This window comes from Salvelinus fontinalis, unplaced genomic scaffold (genome assembly GCF_029448725.1).
Source record: "Salvelinus fontinalis isolate EN_2023a unplaced genomic scaffold, ASM2944872v1 scaffold_0106, whole genome shotgun sequence".
NCBI lineage: Eukaryota > Metazoa > Chordata > Actinopteri > Salmoniformes > Salmonidae > Salvelinus > Salvelinus fontinalis.
Window position 1 is genome coordinate 238,526 of NW_026600315.1, and position 25,241 is coordinate 263,766.

The window sequence follows — 25,241 nt, forward strand, 5'->3', positions numbered from 1 at the left end:
TACAAATATATGATTGAATTTTATTTGTTTTATTTTTATGCACAATCTTTTCATGCATTTTTTTGTGAGGGAAAATCTGGTCTGTGATATTGAGTTAGAAATGGTGTTCATTGTAACCACAATGTCACAAATAACCGAACACACACAACATGAGCAGATTAACTTGGTCAAAACATTTATTTATCGATCAGAAAGAATGTTGGTATTTATTTATTTAGATCCAAAGCCATTAACGAATCACTCAGCTTTATGCTGACAAATTCTCACTGGACTCTCTTCATTCAGTGTCTTCTTTCCATCAACAAAGAAGGACTCCGTGTTTCAGAAACTCACTTTATTTGTCATTAGGTTATCATAATCCATGCTATGGGTGGAGTTTGATGTATTAAAATCAACAAAATGTCAGCCTTTATATTATCCAAATGTATCTTAATAGCTTAATTATCCAAATGTTGAAAGTGTTTGTGGGCGACGGAGAGAAAGAAAATGGTGCAGTTTGAGGCCGTGTGGAGGAGTGTGATGTAGTTGGTCTGGAGATGGAGGTGGGATGTAGTTGGTCTGGAGATGGAGGTGTGATGTAGTTGGTCTGGAGATGAAGGTGTGATGTAGTTGGTCTGGAGATGGAGGTGTGATGTAGTTGGTCTGGAGATGGAGGTGTGATGTAGTTGGTCTGGAGATGGAGGTGTGATGTAGTTGGTCTGGAGATGAAGGTGTGATGTAGTTGGTCTGGAGATGAAGGTGTGATGTAGTTGGTCTGGAGATGGAGGTGTGATGTAGTTGGTCTGGAGATGGAGGTGTGATGTAGTTGGTCTGGAGATGGAGGTGTGATGTAGTGGGTCTGGAGATGGAGGTGTGATGTAGTTGGTCTGGAGATGGAGGTGTGATGTAGTTGGTCTGGAGATGGAGGTGTGATGTAGTTGGTCTGGAGATGGAGGTGTGATGTAGTTGGTCTGGAGATGGAGGTGTGATGTAGTTGGTCTGGAGATGAAGGTGTGATGTAGTTGGTCTGGAGATGGAGGTGTGATGTAGTTGGTCTGGAGATGGAGGTGTGATGTAGTTGGTCTGGAGATGGAGGTGTGATGTAGTTGGTCTGGAGATGGAGGTGTGATGTAGTTGGTCTGGAGATGGAGGTGTGATGTAGTTGGTCTGGAGATGGAGGTGTGATGTAGTTGGTCTGGAGATGGAGGTGTGATGTAGTGGGTCTGGAGATGGTGGTGTGATGTAGTGGGTCTGGAGATGCAGGTGTGAGCAGGTGGGTCTGGAGATGGAGGTGTGAGCAGGTGGGTCTGGAGATGGAGGTGTGAGCAGGTGGGTCTGGAGATGGGGGTGGGATGTAGTGGGTCTGGAGATGGAGGTGTGAGCAGGTGGGTCTGGAGATGGAGGTGTGAGCAGGTGGGTCTGGAGATGGGGGTGGGATGTAGTTGGTCTGGAGATGGAGGTGTGATGTAGTGGGTCTGGAGATGGAGGTGGGATGTAGTTGGTCTGGAGATGGAGGTGGGATGTAGTGGGTCTGGAGATGGAGGTGTGAGCAGGTGGGTCTGGAGATGGAGGTGTGAGCAGGTGGGTCTGGAGATGGAGGTGTGAGCAGGTGGGTCTGGAGATGGAGGTGTGAGCAGGTGGGTCTGGAGATGGAGGTGTGAGCAGGTGGGTCTGGAGATGGAGGTGTGAGCAGGTGGGTCTGGAGATGGAGGTGTGAGCAGGTAGGTCTGGAGATGGAGGTGTGAGCAGGTGGGTCTGGAGATGGGGGTGTGATGTAGTTGTTGTTTGTATGTGTATGTTTTGAATTGTCTCAAAATATAAAATAGAGAAACTGAAAGCCCACCTTGCCTATTTTTCGAAAATCGTCGGTCCACATGTCAAGTGTGTTTGGGCCTTTGTATTTATCTAAGTTCTCTCTCAACTCCAGGACCACCGCCAGATTTTGTGTTTTGTTGTGGCCTGATGCAGGACTAGTGCCAGAGAAGAGAGACTCTCAGACTGAAAACACATCCATTAATTCAGGAAAATATAATACATTTCTGTCACAGTTTAGACTACGGATAAATCAGCGTTCTAACTCCCCCTTGTGATAGTGTTGTGCAATGACAGAATGCCACCATCTACTACAAACGGTCGCGGCATAAACTCAAAACGTTTAATTGAGGAACCACTGCATGTGTGAGTGGGACCAGTGGACTCAATAGGCTGAGTGAATGATGAGAGGATGTCGTCAACCTTCTTGATAAACTGGTCCACAGGAGGAGGGAGGTGTAGCGGATTAAGGAGGGAAAATAGTTTCTGGGGTTAGAGGCAGAAGCTTGACATTTAGAGAGAAAGTGGCTTTAGCAGTGAATACAAAGGAAGACAAGGTAGAGGGGAGGGAGTGAAGGTCCTCCGGAAGTATTCCACATTTTCGCTCAGCTGCCCGTAGCTCTGTTCTGTAAGTTCGCAATGAGTCACTCAGCCACGGAGCAGGAGGGGAGTACCGAGCCAGACGGGAGGAAATATGGGACAGAATAAGGAGATGGACAGGTGAGTGAGGGATAAAATAGAACATCTCCATTTAAGAGAAATAAGTAGCCCCGTGCCACCACCGTGACGACCAGACGCTCTCAGACAATGAAAGAACACACAGTCAGATGCAGAGAGCAGCTGGCGTAGTATCTGGGATAATATATGTTTCCATAAGCGCAAAAGGTTTAGTGACTGAAGGGCAGCATAGGCTTAGAAGGGTTGCAGCCAAGCTTCAGGGATCCATCCGATACCACATCAGTCACCGGCTTCATTAATAAGTGCATCGACAACATCGTCCACACAAACCGTAGGTACATACGCCAACCAGAAGCCATGCATTACAGGCAACATCCGCACTGAACTAAAGACTAGAGCTGACGCTTTTCAAGGAGCGGGACGCTTATAAGGAATCCTACACCCTCTGACGAACCATCAAACAGGCAAAGCGTCAATACAGGACTAAGATAGAATCCTACTACACTGGCTCTGACGCTTGTCTGCACTGATATGGTAAATTGTGCAATATTTAATGTAATACATAAGATTAACTATCATAAATCTGTCTGAATTTGAGTGTTTACATTTCTCCAACCCCTTTCCCTCAGCTGTTTAGCAAAACATTGGCGGGTGCCCACTTTGTTGTTGTTTTAACTGCAGAGGGGTACACTACAAAGCAGGGTCAATGAGTTAGCCAGCTAACTTTGATAAGCAGCCAGAGGGGTACACTACAAAGCAGGATCAATGAGTTAGCCAGCTAACTTTGATAAGCAGCCAGAGGGGTACACTACAAAGCAGGGTCAATGAGTTAGCCAGCTAACTTTGATAAGCAGCCAGAGGGGTACACTACAAAGCAGGATCAATGAGTTAGCCAGCTAACTTTGATAAGCAGCCAGAGGGGTACACTACAAAGCAGGATCAATTCAATGAGTTAGCCAGCTAACTTTGATAAGCAACCAGAAGGGTACACTACAAAGCAGGATCAATGAGTTAGCCAGCTAACTTTGATAAGCAACCAGAGGGGTATACTACGTAGCTGGTTTGAGGAGTTAGCCAGCTAACTTTGATAAACAACCAGAGGGGTATACTACGTAGCTGGTTTGAGGAGTTAGCCAGCTAACTTTGATAAGCAACCAGAGGGGTATACTACGTAGCTGGTTTGAGGAGTTAGCCAGCTAACTTTGATAAGCAACTAGAGGGGTATACTACGTAGCTGGTTTGAGGAGTTAGCCAGCTAACTTTGATAAACAACCAGAGGGGTATACTACGTAGCTGGTTTGAGGAGTTAGCCAGCTAACTTTGCTAAGCAACCAGAGGGGTATACTACGTAGCTGGTTTGAGGAGTTAGCCAGCTAACTTTGATAAGCAACCAGAAATAACAATTGATTTTCTAATTCACTTAGTACCCTACACTTAGATATATGTTTTTTGGGTTGTTGAGACAATCAGACCATAACCCTTTCATGCTTATCTTTCTAACACGTTATTTCAGAATATTTTGGCTAGCTAAATGACTAACTTGCCAAATCATACATTGTAGTATACACTTCTGTTTCCCCCTTTCAAAATGAACAAGTAGCTACAGGCAAATTAGATACATTAGCTCAATAGTTTGACATCTTGCATCCATTTATCAAATCTATGCATTTTAGTGTTTTACAACTCTCCAACACCATCCCTCAGTTGTTTACCTAAAAAATGGTGGTTGTCTGAACTGCAGATTGTCCATTTCATACACAAAGAGTAGCAACATTACCTGTTAGGTTCAGACAACAGCCCCATTATATCATTACTGTGACATTGGACTGAGCAGGATCAGGAGGACCAGCTAGAGTTGGTCCACAGGTGTATCTCAATACTCTCTTAGTCCCCTCTCTGTGTCCTCATTTACTTTCTTTGTGGTTGTTTTTGACATGCCTCAGCAGATTAGTCTTCTGAGTGAATATTTTATCACAGACTGAGCAGCCATGTTGTTTCTCTCCTGTGTGAGTCAGTTTGTGTTTGATTAGGTTCCTCTTGACACTGAATATTTTACCACAGTCGCCACAGCTAAATTGTTTCTCTCCTGTGTGAGTCCGTATGTGTCTCCCTAGAACCACCTTCTGACTGAAGCTTTTCCCACAGTAACAACAGCTAAAAGGTTTCTCTCCTGTGTGAGTCCGTATGTGTCTAACTAGGACCCCCTTCTGACTAAAACTTTTCCCGCAGTAACAACAGCTAAATGGTTTCTCTCCTGTGTGAGTCAGTATATGCTTATTTAGGTGGTCCTTCAGACTGAAGCTTTTCCCACAGTCACTACAGCTAAATGATTTCTCTCCTGTGTGAGTCAGTATGTGTCTCCCTAGGACACCCTTTTGACTAAAGCTTTTCCCGCAGTCAAAGCAGCTAAATGGTTTCTCTCCTGTGTGAGTACGTATATGATTATTTAGGTGGGCCTTCTGAGCGAAGCTTTTCCCACAGTCATCACAGCTAAATGATTTCTCTCCTGTATGAGTCAGTATGTGCACAGTTAAGTGCTTCTTCAGACTGAAGCTTTTCCCACAGTCACCACAGATAAATAGTTTCTCTCCTGTGTGAATCAGTATATGTGCCTTAAGGGACCCCTTCTGATTGAAGCTCTTCCCACAGTAACCACAAATAAATGGTTTCTCACCTGTGTGAGTCAGCAGATGCACGGTTAAGTGTTCCTTACGATAAAAGTTTTTCCCACAGTCACCACAGCTAAATGGTTTCTCTCCTGTGTGAGTCCATATATGTTTGGTTAGGGACCCCTTGTGTCTGAAACTTTTATCACAGTCTTCACAGCTAAACGGTTTCTCTCCTGTGTGAATCAATATATGCCTCCCTAGGTCCCCCTTCTGACTGAAGCACTTCCCACAGTAACCACAACTAAATGGTTTCTCTCCTGTGTGAATCAGTTTATGCATGTTTAGGTTATTCTTGATACTGAAGCTCTTCCCGCAGTCACCACAGATGAAGAGTTTCTCCCCTGTGTGAATCCGTAAATGCATAGTTAGGTTCTCCTTGCGGTAGAAGCTCTTCCCACAGTCACCGCAGATAAATGATTTCTCTCCTGTGTGCATCCTGATGTGTCTGGACAGATATTTCTTTAGTTTGAAGGTCTTGCCACAAACAGGGCAGGTGAAAGGTTTCACACCGTGACAGAGTCGGACATGGGCCTTTAGTTTACAGGTGGAGTTGTAGCGTTTTTTGCAGAAGACACATTCACTGGGTCTCTTCTTGGTGAGAGTCACATGCTTCTGCAGATCAGCTTTCAGAGCAAAAGTTTCACCACAGTCATGGCAACACTGTTTCCCCATTGACGTGTTCGGATCCAATGGTGGGATTGAACTTTTCACACAGGAAGGAGTGAATATGGAGTCTTTGGTATCAAAGCGCCCTTGAAGCTGCTCTTCCTCCTGACTGGTCCTGACTTCCTCCTGTTCCTCTTTAATCTGTATGGTCTCTGGGTCCTCCTGTCCCAGACTGGGGCTCCACTCCTGCTCACAGTGCTGCTGCTCAGGGGGAACCTCCTCTTCAGAGACAGAGAGCTGCAGGGAATCTGGAAGGAAGGAGAGAGGAGGGGAGGTTATTTATATACTACAGAATTAAATAGAACACTTGAAATCACAAATGTGAATTATAGATCTCAATGAATATCATCATAACACCACATAATTAAATAAAACACCGTTTTTAAAACACAGCCTTTAAAACACAGCCTTTAAAACACAGCCTTTACAACACAGCCTTTAAAACACAGGCTTTAAAACATGTCTGAGTGAAGTTAGCTAAGTATTTACTCTCATTCACTCGGGTTCCTACTATGGAACACACCGCTGCCAACGTGTACAAAAGTCACGCAGACTTTTTAGTATAACTGCAAAACAAAATATTGGTTTGTGTTAAAAAAAAACAAAAAAAGTGTATCTTCTTATATTTGTAAAGATATTTAGGAAAATTCTGAATGTGTGTTCGAGGTTTCCAATAACCTTATCGCAATCAAGGATCAATTGTTTCTAGATAAAACGTTTCACACTTGACCAAATCATCGTCCTCAGCTAAAACAAAATAGACGTTGAATTACTTCAATGTAGCACTGGAGTCAGAAGGGCAACATAAGGAAGAACTTTCTAGAAATAGAGTACATTAAAATACAATTTTATTCAACATTCGTCAATGGAACAATGTGTGACGATGCTGTCCAAGCATTGGTACGTCAGTGCTACTTTTATCCCATCACAGTACAATTATTTATAAAAAAGCTACTAGTTAAAATTGTCTGAAAGCCTAAACAGTTTATTAATTTACTAGAACTATTGCAAACTATCAGTAGATCTACATACGAACCTATTCTACATAGTTGTATCTCCGGTGTGATCCGCAGCAGTCTCCGTAGCAGATCATTCTCCTCCTGGTACTCTGCTACAGTTTCCTCAACCGCACCAAAAATCTCCACAGCAGCAGATGCCGTTAAACATTCATTTAAAAACACACGAAACAACTGTAGTTTAGATGTTTTCAGTGGACTGAGAGTTGGGTATTCAGCTAGTATGGCTTCTTGATCTGGGTCCTCCTGATCACATTCACTTTTCACACAGGAAGTAGTGGATATGGAGTCTTTGGTATCAAAGCGCCCTTGAAGCTGCTCTTCCTCCTGACTGGTCCTGACTTCCTCCTGTTCCTCTTTAATCTGTATGGTCTCTGGGTCCTTCTGTCCCAGACTGGGGCTCCACTCCTGCTCACAGTGCTGCTGCTCAGGGGGAACTTCCTCTTCAGAGACAGAAAGAGAGAACTGCAGGGAGTCTGGAGGGAAGGAGGAGGAGGAGCAGAGGTTATTTATATACTACAGAATTAAATAGAACACTTACATTTTAGATCTCTGATCTACAGTGCTTTCAGGAAGTAAACGTTACAGCCTTATTCTACAATATATACAATTTTAAAAAGTAAATCCTCAGCAATCTACACATAATAACTCATAATGACAAAGCGAAAAATTGTCTTTTTAAATTTGTGCAAATGTATTAAAACAAAAAAAAACAGGTACCTTATTTACATACAGTATCAGTCAAAAGTAATTTGGACGCCATTCAAGGGTTTTTCTTCATTTTTTACTATTTTCTACATTGTAGAATAATCGTAAAGACATCAAAACTATGAAATAACACACATGGAATCATGTAGTAACCAGAAACAAGTGTTAAAATAAATCCAAATATATTTGAGATTCTTCAAATTAGCCACCCTTTGCCTTGATGACAGCTTTGCACACTCTTGGCATTCTCTCCCCAGTCTGAGGTCCTGTTTTTGCTTTGTCATTATGGTGTATTGTGATGTCATTATGGGGTATTGTGATGCCATTATGGGGTATTGTGATGTTATTATGGGGTATTGTGATGTAATTATGGGGTATTGTGTGTAGATTGATGACGGGGGAAAAAAACAATTTAAACAGTTTTAGAACTGTTTAACGTAACAAAATTATGAGAAAAAAAAATCAAGGGGTCTGAATACTTTCTGAATGCACTGTAGATGCCTTTCTAATTGTTTTAGAATGCAAAGATAAATAAATTGGTTTTAGCTGTTCTCACTAACAGCACATTATTCCATCTTGTTATTATATTTAGCTAACAGTTAAAAAAAAAATGTATGAATAAGAGTCACAAGGCTTTTGCTTTCTTGTATTCCAAATACAGACACCACTAGAAAACAGTGTCTATTCATGGTGGAAGGTCTGCGAGGATAAGCACATTCTCAAGTCAAGGTAATGTTTTTAAAAATGCTAAGTTATTTGTGAAAAATTGGCATAAGCATGTTATGGGGTTGATAAATGAGGCACCTAATGCTCTGTGGCTACGTCAGGAATTAGTTCCAGTTCTACGTAACCATATTACAGTGATTTATTTCAGCAGTATGTATGTAAAAACATCCCTGCTACCGCCACCAAATATCAAACTTAGTTTGAAGTGTTTTTGAGGAAGTTTCAACTTGCAATGCAGTATTTCCTGTAACGGTCCAACCGTTTCCATTCACAGATTTAGACACTGCTAGCTAATTATGCTAACTCAAGGCTGAAGTAAACAACGGTTCATTGTAGATTCTGACACCGTGAGCCTTCAGACACAAATCCACTGTAAGGGGCATTTCACCCCAAATATGATGTTCTCCCTTTGATAAATTATCCCTGAAGGGTTCTACTTTGTCCTCTCTGCCACAACATATGAATTCAGACACTAGTCTCATCACGGGGGGAAAAAATGTCATCGTTGATGTATTGAGTCACCATTTTATTCCAGCGGGCTGTCTCTCTCTTTCAAAGAACTTCTAAACCTATTCACAATGATATTGGGCTGGATGCTGACATGGGAAACCTGCTGAATGACCAGAGAAATGATAGCCTAAAAATAATTGCTTTGACTATTTACAGAAGAATAAGTCGTGGGATGCTTTGCTAGTAGACAAGAAATCCACAGCAGTCAAACAAACCGGGATCCAATTGGTCAAGTGTGCAGCGCCCATTATTGTTGGCTCAATAACCCACTCTTTTTTTGTATTTAACAATATCAGGAAATATTCCATAAGTATGGTAATCAGGTCTCCATAAGGACGGGATAGTAGAGATCTTAACCATTATCGCCCCATTTCAAGACTTCCTGGTCTAGATAAGATTCTAGAATCCTTGGTAAAAATGTACAACTTTGCTCTTTTTTTATCTGAGAAATGTATTTTGAGTGTAAATCAATCAGGGTTCGGTCCTGGGGCCTCCACTCAGGGTTTAGTCCTGGGGCCTCCACTCAGGGTTTAGTCCTGGGGCATCCAATCAGGGTTTAGTCCTGGGGCATCCACTCAGGGTTTAGTCCTGGGGCATCCAATCAGGGTTCGGCCCTGGGGCATCCAATCAGGGTTTAGTCCTGGGGCATCCACTCAGGGTTTGGTCCTGGGGCATCCACTCAGGGTTCGGTCCTGGGGCATCCACTCAGGGTTCGGTCCTGGGGCATCCACTCCGGGTTCGGTCCTGGGGCATCCAATCAGGGTTCGGCCCTGGGGCATCCAATCAGGGTTCGGCCCTGGGGCATCCACTCAGGGTTCGGCCCTGGGGCATCCACTCAGGGTTCAGTCCTGGGGCATCCACTCAGGGTTCGGTCCTGGGGCATCCACTCAGGGTTCGGTCCTGGGGCATCCACTCAGGGTTCGGTCCTGGGGCATCCAATCAGGGTTTGGTCCTGGGGCATCCACTCAGGGTTTGGTCCTGGGGCATCCACTCAGGGTTTGGTCCTGGGGCATCCACTCAGGGTTTGGTCCTGGGGCATCCACTCAGGGTTTGGTCCTGGGGCATCCACTCAGGGTTTGGTCCTGGGGCATCCACTCAGGGTTTGGTCCTGGGGCATCCACTCAGGGTTTGGTCCTGGGGCATCCACTCAGGGTTTGCTCCTGGGGCATCCAATCAGGGTTTAGTCCTGGGGCATCCAATCAGGGTTTGGTCCTGGGGCATCCAATCAGGGTTCAGTCCTAGGGCATCCAATCAGGGTTCAGTCCTGGGGCATCCAATCAGGGTTCAGTCCTGGGGCATCCAATCAGGGTTCAGTCCTGGACATCCAATCAGGGTTCAGTCCTGGACATCCAATCAGGGTTTAGTCATGGGGCATCCAATCAGGGATCAGTCCTGGACATAGCACTATTACAGCCACCACATTAGTTGTTAATGAGATTCTCAATACTTTAGACACTAAAATGACATGTGCTGCTTTGTTTGTGGACCTGTCTAAAGATGTTGATACTGTTTATCATGCTATTTAATTGAATAAAGTTGTCCTCGATAAGCCTGAGGTCTGACGCCTGTTCACGGTTTCATGATCATATCAGTGACAGAACTCAGGCCATCGTGATTGATGGGGTAAAGTCAGACTTTTCCTGAAGTACATCAAGGAGTTCTGAAGGACCTGTTCTTTTCACTATTTGTCAATCTGTTAAAAGTGGTACATTTAATCTCTATGCCTCATGATACTATTATGTTACGCAACTGCTGACCTAGCTGAGACAAGACTACGGTCTGACTACCCCCCCCCCTCCCCCCGCTAACTTGGCTGAGACAAGGCTACAGTCTGATTACCCCCCCCCCCCTTGCTGACCTGGCTGAGACAAGGCTACAGTCTGATAACCCCCCCCCCCTGCTGACCTAGCTGAGACAAGGCTACAGTCTGATTACCCCCCCTGCTGACCTGGCTGAGACAAGGCTACAGTCTGATTACCCCCCCCCGCTGACCTAGCTGAGACAAGGCTACAGTCTGATTACCCCCCCCCTGCTGACCTAGCTGAGACAAGGCTACAGTCTGATTACCCCCCCCCCCTGCTGACCTAGCTGAGACAAGGCTACAGTCTGATTACCCCCCCTGCTGACCTAGCTGAGACAAGGCTACAGTCTGATTACCCCCCCCCCCCCTGCTGACCTAGCTGAGACAAGACTACGGTCTGATTACCCCCCCTGCTGACCTAGCTGAGACAAGGCTACAGTCTGATTACCCCCCCCCGCTGACCTAGCTGAGACAAGGCTACAGTCTGATTAACCCCCCCCCCCTGCTGACCTAGCTGAGACAAGGCTACAGTCTGATTACCCCCCCTGCTGACCTAGCTGAGACAAGGCTACAGTCTGATTACCCCCCCTGCTGACCTGGCTGAGACAAGGCTACAGTCTGATTACCCCCCCTGCTGACCTAGCTGAGACAAGGCTACAGTCTGATTACCCCCCCCCTGCTGACCTGGCTGAGACAAGGCTACAGTCTGATTACCCCCCCTGCTGACCTAGCTGAGACAAGGCTACAGTCTGATTAACCCCCCCCCCTCCCCCCCCTGCTGACCTAGCTGAGACAAGGCTACAGTCTGATTAACCCCCCCCCCCCCCCCCCTGCTGACCTAGCTGAGACAAGACTACGGTCTGATTACCCCCCCCTGCTGACCTAGCTGAGACAAGGCTACAGTCTGATTACCCCCCCCCCCCCCCCTTGCTGGCCTAGCTGAGACAAGGCTACAGTCTGATTACCCCCCCCCCCCCCCCCCCCCCTGCTGACCTAGCTGAGACAAGGCTACAGTCTGATTGCCCCCCCTGCTGACCTGGCTGAGACAAGGCTACAGTCTGATTACCCCCCCTGCTGACCTAGCTGAGACAAGGCTACAGTCTGATTACCCCCCCCCCCCTGCTGACCTAGCTGAGACAAGGCTACAGTCTGATTAACCCCCCCCCCCCCCCCCTGCTGACCTAGCTGAGACAAGGCTACAGTCTGATTACCCCCCCTGCTGACCTAGCTGAGACAAGGCTACAGTCTGATTACCCCCCCCCCCCCCCGCTGACCTAGCTGAGACAAGGCTACAGTCTGATTACCCCCCCCTGCTGACCTAGCTGAGACAAGGCTACAGTCTGATTACCCCCCCCCCCCCCCTGCTGACCTAGCTGAGACAAGGCTACAGTCTGATTACCCCCCCTGCTGACCTAGCTGAGACAAGGCTACAGTCTGATTACCCCCCCCCCCCCCCCCCCTGCTGACCTAGCTGAGACAAGACTACGGTCTGATTACCCCCCCTGCTGACCTAGCTGAGACAAGGCTACAGTCTGATTACCCCCCTCCCCCCCGCTGACCTAGCTGAGACAAGGCTACAGTCTGATTACCCCCCCTGCTGACCTAGCTGAGACAAGGCTACAGTCTGATTACCCCCCCCCCCTGCTGACCTAGCTGAGACAAGGCTACAGTCTGATTACTCCCCCCCCCTGCTGACCTAGCTGAGACAAGGCTACAGTCTGATTACCCCCCCTGCTGACCTAGCTGAGACAAGGCTACAGTCTGATTACCCCCCCCCCTGCTGACCTAGCTGAGACAAGGCTACAGTCTGATTACCCCCCCCCCCCCCCCCCCGCTGACCTAGCTGAGACAAGGCTACAGTCTGATTACCCCCCCTGTTGACCTAGCTGAGACAAGGCTACAGTCTGATTACCCCCCCTGCTGACCTAGCTGAGCCAAGGCTACAGTCTGATTATCCCCCCCCCCCCCTGCTGACCTAGCTGAGACAAGGCTACAGTCTGATTACCCCCCCTGCTGACCTAGCTGAGACAAGACTACGGTCTGATTACCCCCCCCTGCTGACCTAGCTGAGACAAGGCTACAGTCTGATTACCCCCCCCCCCCTGCTGACCTAGCTGAGACAAGGCTACAGTCTGATTACCCCCCCTGCTGACCTAGCCGAGACAAGGCTACAGTCTGATTACCCCCCCCCCCCCTGCTGACCTAGCTGAGACAAGACTACGGTCTGATTACCCCCCCCTGCTGACCTAGCTGAGACAAGGCTACTGTCTGATTACCCCCCCCCCCCCCCCTGCTGACCTAGCTGAGACAAGACTACGGTCTGATTACCCCCCCTGCTGACCTAGCTGAGACCAGGCTACAGTCTGATTACCCCCCCTGCTGACCTAGCTGAGACAAGGCTACAGTCTGATTACCCCCCTCCCCCCCGCTGACCTAGCTGAGACAAGGCTACAGTCTGATTACCCCCCCTGCTGACCTAGCTGAGACAAGGCTACAGTCTGATTACCCCCCCCCCCCCCCTGCTGACCTAGCTGAGACAAGGCTACAGTCTGATTACTCCCCCTGCTGACCTAGCTGAGACAAGGCTACAGTCTGATTACTCCCCCTGCTGACCTAGCTGAGACAAGGCTACAGTCTGATTACCCCCCCTGCTGACCTAGCTGAGACAAGGCTACAGTCTGATTACCCCCCCCCCCTGCTGACCTAGCTGAGACAAGGCTACAGTCTGATTACCCCCCCTGCTGACCTAGCTGAGACAAGGCTACAGTCTGATAACCCCCCCCCCCCTGCTGACCTAGCTGAGACAAGGCTACAGTCTGATTACTCCCCCCCCCCCCCTGCTGACCTAGCTGAGACAAGGCTACTGTCTGATTACCCCCCCTGCTGACCTAGCTGAGACAAGGCTACAGTCTGATTACCCCCCCCCTGCTGACCTAGCTGAGACAAGGCTACAGTCTGATTACCCCCCCCTCCCCCCGCTGACCTAGCTGAGACAAGGCTACAGTCTGATTACCCCCCCTGTTGACCTAGCTGAGACAAGGCTACAGTCTGATTACCCCCCCTGCTGACCTAGCTGAGACAAGGCTACAGTCTGATTACCCCCCCCTGCTGACCTAGCTGAGCCAAGGCTACAGTCTGATTATCCCCCCCCCCCCCCCCCCCGCTGACCTAGCTGAGACAAGGCTACAGTCTGATTACCCCCCCTGCTGACCTAGCTGAGACAAGACTACGGTCTGATTACCCCCCCTGCTGACCTAGCTGAGACAAGGCTAAAGTCTGATAACCCCCCCTGCTGACCTAGCTGAGACAAGGCTACAGTCTGATTACCCCCCCCTGCTGACCTGGCTGAGACAAGGCTACAGTCTGATTACCCCCCCTGCTGACCTGGCTGAGACAAGGCTACAGTCTGATTACCCCCCCTGCTGACCTGGCTGAGACAAGGCTACAGTCTGATTACCCCCCCCCTGCTGATCTAGCTGAGACAAGGCTACAGTCTGATTACCCCCCCCCCCCGCTGACCTAGCTGAGACAAGACTACGGTCTGATTACCCCGCCCCCCCCCCCCCCCCCTGCTGACCTAGCTGAGACAAGGCTACAGTCTGATTACCCCCCCCCTGCTGATCTAGCTGAGACAAGGCTACAGTCTGATTACCCCCCCCCCCCCCGCTGACCTAGCTGAGACAAGACTACGGTCTGATTACCCCGCCCCCCCCCCCCCCCCCCCCCTGCTGACCTAGCTGAGACAAGGCTACAGTCTGATTACCCCCCCTGCTGACCTGGCTGAGACAAGGCTACAGTCTGATTACCCCCCCTGCTGACCTGGCTGAGACAAGGCTACAGTCTGATTACCCCCCCTGCTGACCTAGCTGAGACAAGGCTACAGTCTGATTACCCCCCCTGCTGACCTAGCTGAGACAAGGCTACAGTCTGATTACCCCCCCTGCTGACCTGGCTGAGACAAGGCTACAGTCTGATTACCCCCCCTGCTGACCTGGCTGAGACAAGGCTACAGTCTGATTACCCCCCCTGCTGACCTGGCTGAGACAAGGCTACAGTCTGATTACCCCCCCTGCTGACCTAGCTGAGACAAGGCTACAGTCTGATTACCCCCCCTGCTGACCTGGCTGAGACAAGGCGACAGTCTGATTACCCCCCCTGCTGACCTGGCTGAGACAAGGCTACGGTCTGATTACCCCCCCTGCTGACCTAGCTGAGACAAGGCTACAGTCTGATTACCCCCCCTGCTGACCTAGCTGAGACAAGGCTACAGTCTGATTACCCCCCCTGCTGACCTGGCTGAGACAAGGCTACAGTCTGATTACCCCCCCTGCTGACCTGGCTGAGACAAGGCTACAGTCTGATTACCCCCCCCCTGCTGATCTAGCTGAGACAAGGCTACAGTCTGATTACCCCCCCCCCCCCCCCCGCTGACCTAGCTGAGACAAGACTACGGTCTGATTACCCCGCCCCCCCCCCCCCCCCCCCCCCCCCCCCCCGCTGACCTAGCTGAGACAAGGCTACAGTCTGATTACCCCCCCCCTGCTGACCTAGCTGAGACAAGGCTACAGTCTGATTACCCCCCCTGCTGACCTAGCTGAGACAAGGCTACAGTCTGATTACCCCCCCTGCTGACCTGGCTGAGACAAGGCTACAGTCTGATTACCCCCCCTGCTGACCTGGCTGAGACAAGGCTACAGTCTGATTACCCCCCCCCCTGCTGATCTAGCTGAGACAAGGCTACAGTCTGATTACCCCCCCCCCCCCCCCCCGCTGACCTAGCTGAGACAAGACTACGGTCTGATTACCCCGCCCCCCCCCCCCCCCCCCCCCCCCCCCGCTGACCTAGCTGAGACAAGGCTACAGTCTGATTACCCCCCCTGCTGACCTAGCTGAGACAAGGCTACAGTCTGATTACCCCCCCTGCTGACCTGGCTGAGACAAGGCGACAGTCTGATTACCCCCCCTGCTGACCTGGCTGAGACAAGGCTACAGTCTGATTACCCCCCCTGCTGACCTAGCTGAGACAAGGCTACAGTCTGATTACCCCCCCTGCTGACCTAGCTGAGACAAGGCTACAGTCTGATTACCCCCCCTGCTGACCTGGCTGAGACAAGGCTACAGTCTGATTACCCCCCCTGCTGACCTGGCTGAGACAAGGCTACAGTCTGATTACCCCCCCCCTGCTGATCTAGCTGAGACAAGGCTACAGTCTGATTACCCCCCCCCCCCCCCCCGCTGACCTAGCTGAGACAAGACTACGGTCTGATTACCCCGCCCCCCCCCCCCCCCCCCCCCGCTGACCTAGCTGAGACAAGGCTACAGTCTGATTACCCCCCCCCTGCTGATCTAGCTGAGACAAGGCTACAGTCTGATTACCCCCCCCCCCCCCCCGCTGACCTAGCTGAGACAAGACTACGGTCTGATTACCCCGCCCCCCCCCCCCCCCCCCCCCCTGCTGACCTAGCTGAGACAAGGCTACAGTCTGATTACCCCCCCTGCTGACCTAGCTGAGACAAGGCTACAGTCTGATTACCCCCCCTGCTGACCTAGCTGAGACAAGGCTACAGTCTGATTACTCCCCCTGCTGACCTAGCTGAGACAAGGCTACAGTCTGATTACTCCCCCTGCTGACCTAGCTGAGACAAGGCTACAGTCTGATTACCCCCCCTGCTGACCTAGCTGAGACAAGGCTACAGTCTGATTACCCCCCCCCCCCTGCTGACCTAGCTGAGACAAGGCTACAGTCTGATTACCCCCCCTGCTGACCTAGCTGAGACAAGGCTACAGTCTGATTACCCCCCCCCCCCCCCCCTGCTGACCTAGCTGAGACAAGGCTACAGTCTGATTACCCCCCCTGCTGACCTAGCTGAGACAAGGCTACAGTCTGATTACCCCCCCCCTGCTGACCTAGCTGAGACAAGGCTACAGTCTGATTACCCCCCCCTCCCCCCGCTGACCTAGCTGAGACAAGGCTACAGTCTGATTACCCCCCCTGTTGACCTAGCTGAGACAAGGCTACAGTCTGATTACCCCCCCTGCTGACCTAGCTGAGACAAGGCTACAGTCTGATTACCCCCCCCTGCTGACCTAGCTGAGCCAAGGCTACAGTCTGATTATCCCCCCCCCCCCCCCGCTGACCTAGCTGAGACAAGGCTACAGTCTGATTACCCCCCCTGCTGACCTAGCTGAGACAAGACTACGGTCTGATTACCCCCCCCCCCCCCCCCCCCGCTGACCTAGCTGAGACAAGGCTAAAGTCTGATTACCCCCCCTGCTGACCTAGCTGAGACAAGGCTACAGTCTGATTACCCCCCCTGTTGACCTAGCTGAGACAAGGCTACAGTCTGATTACCCCCCCTGCTGACCTAGCTGAGACAAGGCTACAGTCTGATTACCCCCCCCTGCTGACCTAGCTGAGCCAAGGCTACAGTCTGATTATCCCCCCCCCCCCCCCGCTGACCTAGCTGAGACAAGGCTACAGTCTGATTACCCCCCCTGCTGACCTAGCTGAGACAAGACTACGGTCTGATTACCCCCCCCCGCTGACCTAGCTGAGACAAGGCTAAAGTCTGATTACCCCCCCTGCTGACCTAGCTGAGACAAGGCTACAGTCTGATTACCCCCCCCTGCTGACCTAGCTGAGACAAGGCTACAGTCTGATTACCCCCCCTGCTGACCTGGCTGAGACAAGGCTACAGTCTGATTACCCCCCCTGCTGACCTGGCTGAGACAAGGCTACAGTCTGATTACCCCCCCCCCTGCTGATCTAGCTGAGACAAGGCTACAGTCTGATTACCCCCCCCCCCCCCCGCTGACCTAGCTGAGACAAGACTACGGTCTGATTACCCCGCCCCCCCCCCCCCCCCCCTGCTGACCTAGCTGAGACAAGGCTACAGTCTGATTACCCCCCCCCTGCTGATCTAGCTGAGACAAGGCTACAGTCTGATTACCCCCCCCCCCCCCCCGCTGACCTAGCTGAGACAAGGCTACAGTCTGATTACCCCCCCCTGCTGACCTGGCTGAGACAAGGCTACAGTCTGATTACCCCCCCTGCTGACCTAGCTGAGACAAGGCTACAGTCTGATTACCCCCCCTGCTGACCTAGCTGAGACAAGGCTACAGTCTGATTACCCCCCCTGCTGACCTGGCTGAGACAAGGCTACAGTCTGATTACCCCCCCTGCTGACCTGGCTGAGACAAGGCTACAGTCTGATTACCCCCCCCTGCTGACCTGGCTGAGACAAGGCTACAGTCTGATTACCCCCCCTGCTGACCTAGCTGAGACAAGGCTACAGTCTGATTACCCCCCCTGCTGACCTGGCTGAGACAAGGCTACAGTCTGATTACCCCCCCTGCTGACCTAGCTGAGACAAGGCTACAGTCTGATTACCCCCCCTGCTGACCTAGCTGAGACAAGGCTACAGTCTGATTACCCCCCCCTGCTGACCTGGCTGAGACAAGGCTACAGTCTGATTACCCCCCCTGCTGACCTGGCTGAGACAAGGCTACAGTCTGATTACCCCCCCTGCTGACCTGGCTGAGACAAGGCTACAGTCTGATTACCCCCCCCCCGCTGACCTAGCTGAGACAAGACTACGGTCTGATTACCCCGCCCCCCCCCCCCCCCCCCCGCTGACCTAGCTGAGACAAGGCTACAGTCTGATAACCCCCCCCCCTGCTGATCTAGCTGAGACAAGGCTACAGTCTGATTACCCCCCCCCCCCCCCGCTGACCTAGCTGAGACAAGACTACGGTCTGATTACCCCGCCCCCCCCCCCCCCCCGCCCTGCTGACCTAGCTGAGACAAGGCTACAGTCTGATTACCCCCCCTGCTGACCTGGCTGAGACAAGGCTACAGTCTGATTACCCCCCCTGCTGACCTGGCTGAGACAAGGCTACAGTCTGATTACCCCCCCCTGCTGATCTAGCTGAGACAAGGCTACAGTCTGATTACCCCCCCCCCCCCCCCGCTGACCTAGCTGAGACAAGACTACGGTCTGATTACCCCGCCCCCCCCCCCCCCCTGCTGACCTAGCTGAGACAAGGCTACAGTCTGATTACCCCCCCCCCCCTGCTGATCTAGCTGAGACAAGGCTACAGTCTGATTACCCCCCCCCCCCCCCCCCGCTGACCTAGCTGAGACAAGACTACGGTCTGATTACCCCGCCCCCCCCCCCCCCCCCCCGCTGACCTGGCTGAGACAAGGCTACAGTCTGATTACCCCCCCTGCTGACCTAGCTGAGACAAGGCTACAGTCTGATTACCCCCCCTGCTGACCTAGCTGAGACAAGGCTACAGTCTGATTACCCCCCCTGCTGACCTGGCTGAGACAAGGCTACAGTCTGATTACCCCCCCTGCTGACCTGGCTGAGACAAGGCTACAGTCTGATTACCCCCCCTGCTGACCTGGCTGAGACAAGGCTACAGTCTGATTACCCCCCCTGCTGACCTAGCTGAGACAAGGCTACAGTCTGATTACCCCCCCTGCTGACCTGGCTGAGACAAGGCGACCGTCTGATTTTGCAGCAGTGCAGGAAGCCCTCACTGATTTAAAACGGGTACTTATTACGTTCCAAACTAAATACTTGTTTTCAAGTTCTCCTAAGATTCTCAGACGGATTACATCTCTACTCATCGGCTGGTTCTATAATCGAACGAGTCCCTGTATACAAATACTTTGGTACTTGGATTGACAATGATTTATTGTTTAAAAAACATACGAATGAGCTCGTTAATGGTCTTTCTTGTTTTACAGAAACAGATCGTGTCTCTCTCTAGTCAGCAGGAAACAGATTGTCCAATCAACCTTTCTACCAGTTGTTGATTATGGTGATACTATTTATCAACGTGCAGCTGCCTCTACTCTTAAACCCCTGGATGCCGTTTGTCATAGCGCCCTTCGTTTTATCACAGGACACAGTTTTATTACTCATCACTGTATTCTTTACCAAAAGGTTGGCCGGACCTCTTTGAAGTCACGTAGATCACATCATTACTCTCATTTTGTTTGCAAAGCCCTGCTCCACAAACGTCCAACTTTACCTAACTTCACTGTTAAGATTTAAAATGACAAGTTATCAAACCCATTCACAGGGTCGGTTAACTCTGGAGACTCCTTTGATGTCTAGAGATTTAGGTAAATCCGCCTTTAACTTCCTTGCACCTTACGTGTGGAATGATCTGCAATACACTTTAACTTTGGAGGAAAGTGGTGACTCTAGGGAATTTCAGATGGTTGCTAGGAGACGTTTTTACTGAAGAATGACCGTTTTGTGTTTTGCTTTTCGTGTGTTGTGTATAACTACATATTTTGTGCATATTTTTTTTATTTTGTCTATATTTAACTAGGCAAGTCAATTAAGAATAAATGATTATATAGAATGATGGCCTAGGAACAATGCCTTGTTCAGGGGCCGAACGACATATTTTTTTATCTTGTCAGCTCGGGGATTCGCTCTAACAACCGAATCCCTAGCAGCCTTTCGGTTACAGGTCCAACGCTCTAACCACTAGGATACCTGCCGTATATGAATGTGTAGTTTAATATGCTTATTGTATGTGTATTGTATTCCTCAAAGAGTATCTTAAACACCCCCCCCCCCCCCCAACAAAAAAAACACAAATATATATATAAATACAAACTTTCCTCAAACAAACAGCACTTGAACTTGACCCCCCCCCCCCCCCCCCCCCCCCCAGCTCTGAATTTGCTCATAACTATTTTGAGGAAAAGTGTACTTACTATGCCTGTGAGATGTGGTTGTCCCACCGAGCTATCTGAAGATAAATGCACTAACTGTGAATCGCTCTGGATAAGAGAGTTTGCTAAATTCCTAATGAAAATGATGTATTGTGATGCTAGAGGGCTCATCTGGAAAAGAGACCGTGGTCTCAGCATTGACTCCCTGTCAAAATTAAAGGTTAAATAAATACAAATCTTTACCTTCCAGATGAGAATTAAGGAAGTATCGGCAAGTAAAGGTTGGTTGAAAATGTACCGCGCTTTGAATGGACCCAAACTACGTCGTATGCAAGTACAGATTAAAATTATTGCATATCGACCGTTGCACAGCTAAAGTAATGATCTAGGCTGACAGGCGCCGCATTAGTCAATCCGACATCTGCATTGGTCGAGCAGCATTTACTGTGATACGGCCTCAGCAGATGTCCGGGCATTTATACTTCTTGCGCTTCCCGGAACAACGCAGAGCTGTTGTGAAGGAAGTTGTCAAGGAAGTGAGTTTGTGTTTATTACAAGATCTCCCGCCCTCACCTACCGTCAACCAATCATGTCAATGCGGAGCTATATGGCGCCATCCACATTGTCACAACATTTGAGAGGTGCGATGGTGTACAGAGCTCAATTTAGCCTTTTATATTATTTTATTTTTTATTCATTATACAAAATGATCAACAACTTACATCCCTACATCAAACATGTCAAATAATAATAATAATACAGGTATAAACAAAAAAATACTAAATAATACAAAAATATATAACATATATAAATAACATAAAAAATATTATATTTTCTTTTTTTTTAAATATGACAATTCTAATCCAATTGTATTCACTCTGAAAAAAATCTACACGATCCAGGAATATGTTATTCTTGTTGTTATTTATTAAGGATAATGTCTTTACAAGATAATTAAATTCAAATACAAAATATTTGTTATTATAGTGTTCAAAAAGGTAAATAAGTATTTTTTTTATTTTTATTTAAAATCTATCACAGATTTTCACCTCCACAGATATTATCAATATCAGCAAATTTGGACAACATAGAATTACATGGATATATCTTATGTAGAATCTTAAAGTGCACTTCCTTAAATTTGTTTGGTATACAATATTTGTAAGGCATCAACCAAGCTTTTTTTCCCCAGACTATGTCAGGAATAAGCATGTTCCAAAAAACAAGTTCCCTCCTCCAGGCATAAGTTGGTTCCTTGAATGGAAAAAATGTGTTTTATGTATTTGTTACAACAAGATTTCTTAAGTAAGCCCACGCCTTCCAAACTGAGTTCTGGGTAAGATTTGTCATCATCACCAAAGCTAAGATGAGTTTTCATTAGTGTAGTTAGACCACTGGGAACGGCTTTGATCACAGAAATAAACTCTCTGAAAGGTATTGGAAACTCTGTCAATGTTATAAATTGTTCATATGTGAGAATATTACCCTTGTTGTCAAAAACATCAAGAACAAAGTCAATATTCCTCTCATGCCAGCTGGGGTAGAACAATGACTTATTCCTTACAGTTTTCCCCATGTTATGTGGGGAAAAATTGTGCAGGATACATATTTTCCAGGACATTAAAGCTTGTTGGTGAAACCTAGCTAATTTAGCAGGTAATCTTTCAGGAATATAATTACATTTCAGTAAAAATTGACCTCCCAAACTCCCATCTTATTAAAACACATTGTTTGGCATTAAATACCAAATTGATTCTGTATTGACCAAACATTTTTTCAACCAGTTGATCTGGAAAGTGATATTTATGTCAACAACCTCCAACACTTCCAGACCTCCTTCAGGTCTTTAATTCGAGAGGACTGACTTCTTCACTTCCAGACCTCCTTCGGGTCTTTAATTTGAGAGGACTGACTTCTTTAAGTTTGTTTGACCTATTTTTTTTACAAGTCAAGAAACGTCTTGTTGATCTCTTTACAGGTAGAGGCATTTACACATAAAGATAATGAAGGGGTACACAAAGCGAAACAGCCCCTCTGCCTTGGACAGAAGTACTCTCCAAAGTATAGAAAGATACCTTTGTAGACAATTATTAAATATATTCTCGGTTTTATACATTTTAGGAGAGAAATTCATATGTTGTCTGTTTTCCTAAATATTTAACACCGTACTTTAGAGGAATGTTTTTAATTTCTTTATCATCAGAGTCATATAGACATAATATTTCACATTTAGAAACGTTCAGTTTTAATCCTGATGCAATAGAAAATGCAGTTATAGCATTAAGGGCATGGGCGACCTGGTCTTTGTCTCTTAACAAAAGAGTAGTATCATCAGCCAATTGGGACATTTAGATTTCTTTGTTAAAAATGGTTAAGCCATACAAATGTGCATTATTCAGAATATCTAGAGGTAGAAGTTCCACAACCAAAATTAATAAAAATGGCAAAATTGGGCATCCCTGTCGTACACTTCTGTTGATACTGAATCTTTTGGATGTATTACGGTTTAGTAACAGAACTATTTATACATTTTTTTTAAAACATGCGAATGACCTTGACAAAATAAAAATTGCCGAAACCCAAAAAGTTTAAGTGACCTAAAGAGAAATTCATGTTCCATTGTGTCAAAGGATTTACAGAAGTCCAAAAATAAGACAACCGCATCTGAGTCAATTGCATCTGTATGATCTAGAAGGTCCAAGACTGAACGAATGGTAGAGCTTATGTGACGGCCCTTCATAAAAACCTGTTTGAGTCTCATTTATAATGGTATCTATTCCTTTCATTAATCTTTTGGCATAAACCAGAGCAATCAATTTGTAATCAATATTTAATCAAGTAATTGGTCTCCAATTGTCAATAAGAGAAGGGTCTTTATCGGGCTTCAGTGAAATAAGGGCCTGTTTCATAGTGGAGACCATTTCACCTTTTTCAATGCAATCTTGAAACATTAAAAATAGTGTGCTCTAGTAACCTCCAAAACTGTCTATAGAATTCAACTGACAGGCCATCAGTGGCAGGAGATTTCCCATTCTTCATTGAATTCAGAGCCTCTCTAATTTCTTCAATTGACAGAGGTGAATCGCAAACTGAGTGGAAATCATCCTCAATTACAGGGACATCATTCTGAATGTGGCAAATGTCACAACCATCTTCCTGAAATTGTGAGGTGTAAAGGTTTTCATAAAAGGAATTGACAAATGTTGATATTGTAATGGGATCTTTGCATAAAACATTATACATTTTAAGTGCAGTTATATATTTTCTTTTGTAGTTTCTCTTTTCAAGTGCAAAGCAATTAACTGGTGTTTCTTTCCCCCTCTTCAATCCATTTTGCTCTTGATCTTTGACAGATCTGTGTAAAACTGTTCTAATTCTAGTTGTAAAGATTTAGATACAGACTCTTCTTCTTGAGATGATCTTTCTGTAGAAAACTGTCAAGCTTGCTCATCAACTCTTTTTCTCTAAGATTCTTCAGGTGCTTCAGCTCTTTGGCACGTTTAATGGCTACAACTCTGACTTTAAATTTGAAGAATTCTACTTCCTGGACCCAAGTCTTCTCTTGCAAAAAATAATAATCTTTGGCTAACGATTTGATGTTTCCAGTGAAAATAGGATGTTTAAGAAGTGTGTTGTTTAAATTTCCAATATCCTTGAATACCTTTAGATTTTTTTAGTAGCTTTAAAATTCAGGGAAATCAAATGAGGATCAGAAAAGGGAGCCAACTGATGATCTACATCTGTAACAAAACGGGAGGAATTAGGAAATCTATTCTAGATTTTCGTTGGTCCAGGTATAACCTTTTGCATCCGGGTTGAAATAACGCCCGGCATCAACAACAGAGAGATCATTGCATAATGTTGTGGCGATATTGCTATTTTGAGAGCTTTGACTCATTCTAGGAGGAAAACGATCAGCAGAGTCCATCGGGTGTTTCATTAAAATCCCCTGAGAGAATTAGAAAAGCCTCTGACTATTTGTAAACCCTGTCGTTTTCTAGGAAGTTGGGCAAAAGGGGTCTTATTTGAAGCATGTGTCCATACACATTGTCAAGTTGAACAGTTACTATGACCCATCTCCCAACCTGTGCAGATGTGTATTCTAGAATGTCGCCTTTAAACTTGTTGATAAGCGTCAAAACACCAGCAGAATGGTTTGATCCATGACTGAAAAAGGCCATGTCTCCACATTGTGACTTCCAACATTTCAAGTCACTTTCACTTTCCTGAAGGGCAAAATCTGCGTTACTGCGTTTACAATATAACAATAAAGCTTTACTTTTTGTAAGATCTCTCAAACCACTAGCATTCAGGCTAACGATATTGAGTGAGTTTAAAACAAACTTCTGCATTAAAAAAAAGATAGAGGCAAACTAGACAACAGAGGTGAACAATAAAACAAATCTGGCCTGTGTGTGCCTCTGGAGGGTTCGCGAGTTGCGTCACACCATCCATACAACGCCTACGACCACATCTTCAAGCATAGCATAAATTGTCTCTTAGTCGCCCTTCTTAGACGTAACCGAGTGCAGATAACTGTAAGCTATTTCAATCATCTTTTCGTGACAAAGACAACTGTAAAATTAAAACAAATTAAAAAAAAAATAATTCTTAAAATTGTTGAAATGGTGATCTCTTATAAGTAGAATTGAGTAGAACTATAGCTAGCTATAGGTATAATTTAATACGATTACGAACCTATTCTACATAGTTTTATCTCCGGTGTGATCCGCAGAAGTCTCCGTAGCCGATCATTCTCCTCCTGGTACTCCACTACCGTTTTCTCAACTGCCCCGACAATCTCCACATCAGCCGCCGTTAAACGATCATTTAAAAACACACGCAACAACTGTAGTTTAGACATTTTCAGTCGAATGAGAGTTGGGTTGTCTATTTAGTTCGGTCAATATGTCTTTCTTTACTCCACAAAAGGAATGCAAAAAACCAACAAACTCGTCTCCAATCCTACTTCCGTG

At 47.4% G+C, this 25,241-nt stretch overlaps 1 protein-coding gene across 1 annotated transcript; it reads right to left on the minus strand.

The window, feature by feature from the left end:
• LOC129843291 (oocyte zinc finger protein XlCOF6-like) lies at positions 1-25,241 on the minus strand. Its single transcript, XM_055911915.1, has 3 exons — positions 24,964-25,241; positions 6,841-7,296; positions 1-6,052 (listed from the first exon to the last, which is right to left on the minus strand). Exons 1-3 carry the CDS (start codon positions 25,127-25,129, stop codon positions 4,374-4,376), a joined length of 2,301 nt encoding a protein of 766 aa, XP_055767890.1. The 5' UTR covers positions 25,130-25,241; the 3' UTR covers positions 1-4,373.

Bases quoted from the DNA above. Each gene is read 5' to 3' on its own strand.
- LOC129843291 (XM_055911915.1), bottom strand. From the start codon at position 25,129: ATGTCTAAACTACAGTTGTTGCGTGTGTTTTTAAATGATCGTTTAACG. The intron at 7,297-24,963 runs GTTCGTAATCGT...CCTTCCCTCCAG, and splicing joins GATAAAACTATGTAGAATAG to ACTCCCTGCAGTTCTCTCTT. The intron at 6,053-6,840 runs GTTCGTATGTAG...CCTTCCTTCCAG, and splicing joins GATACAACTATGTAGAATAG to ATTCCCTGCAGCTCTCTGTC.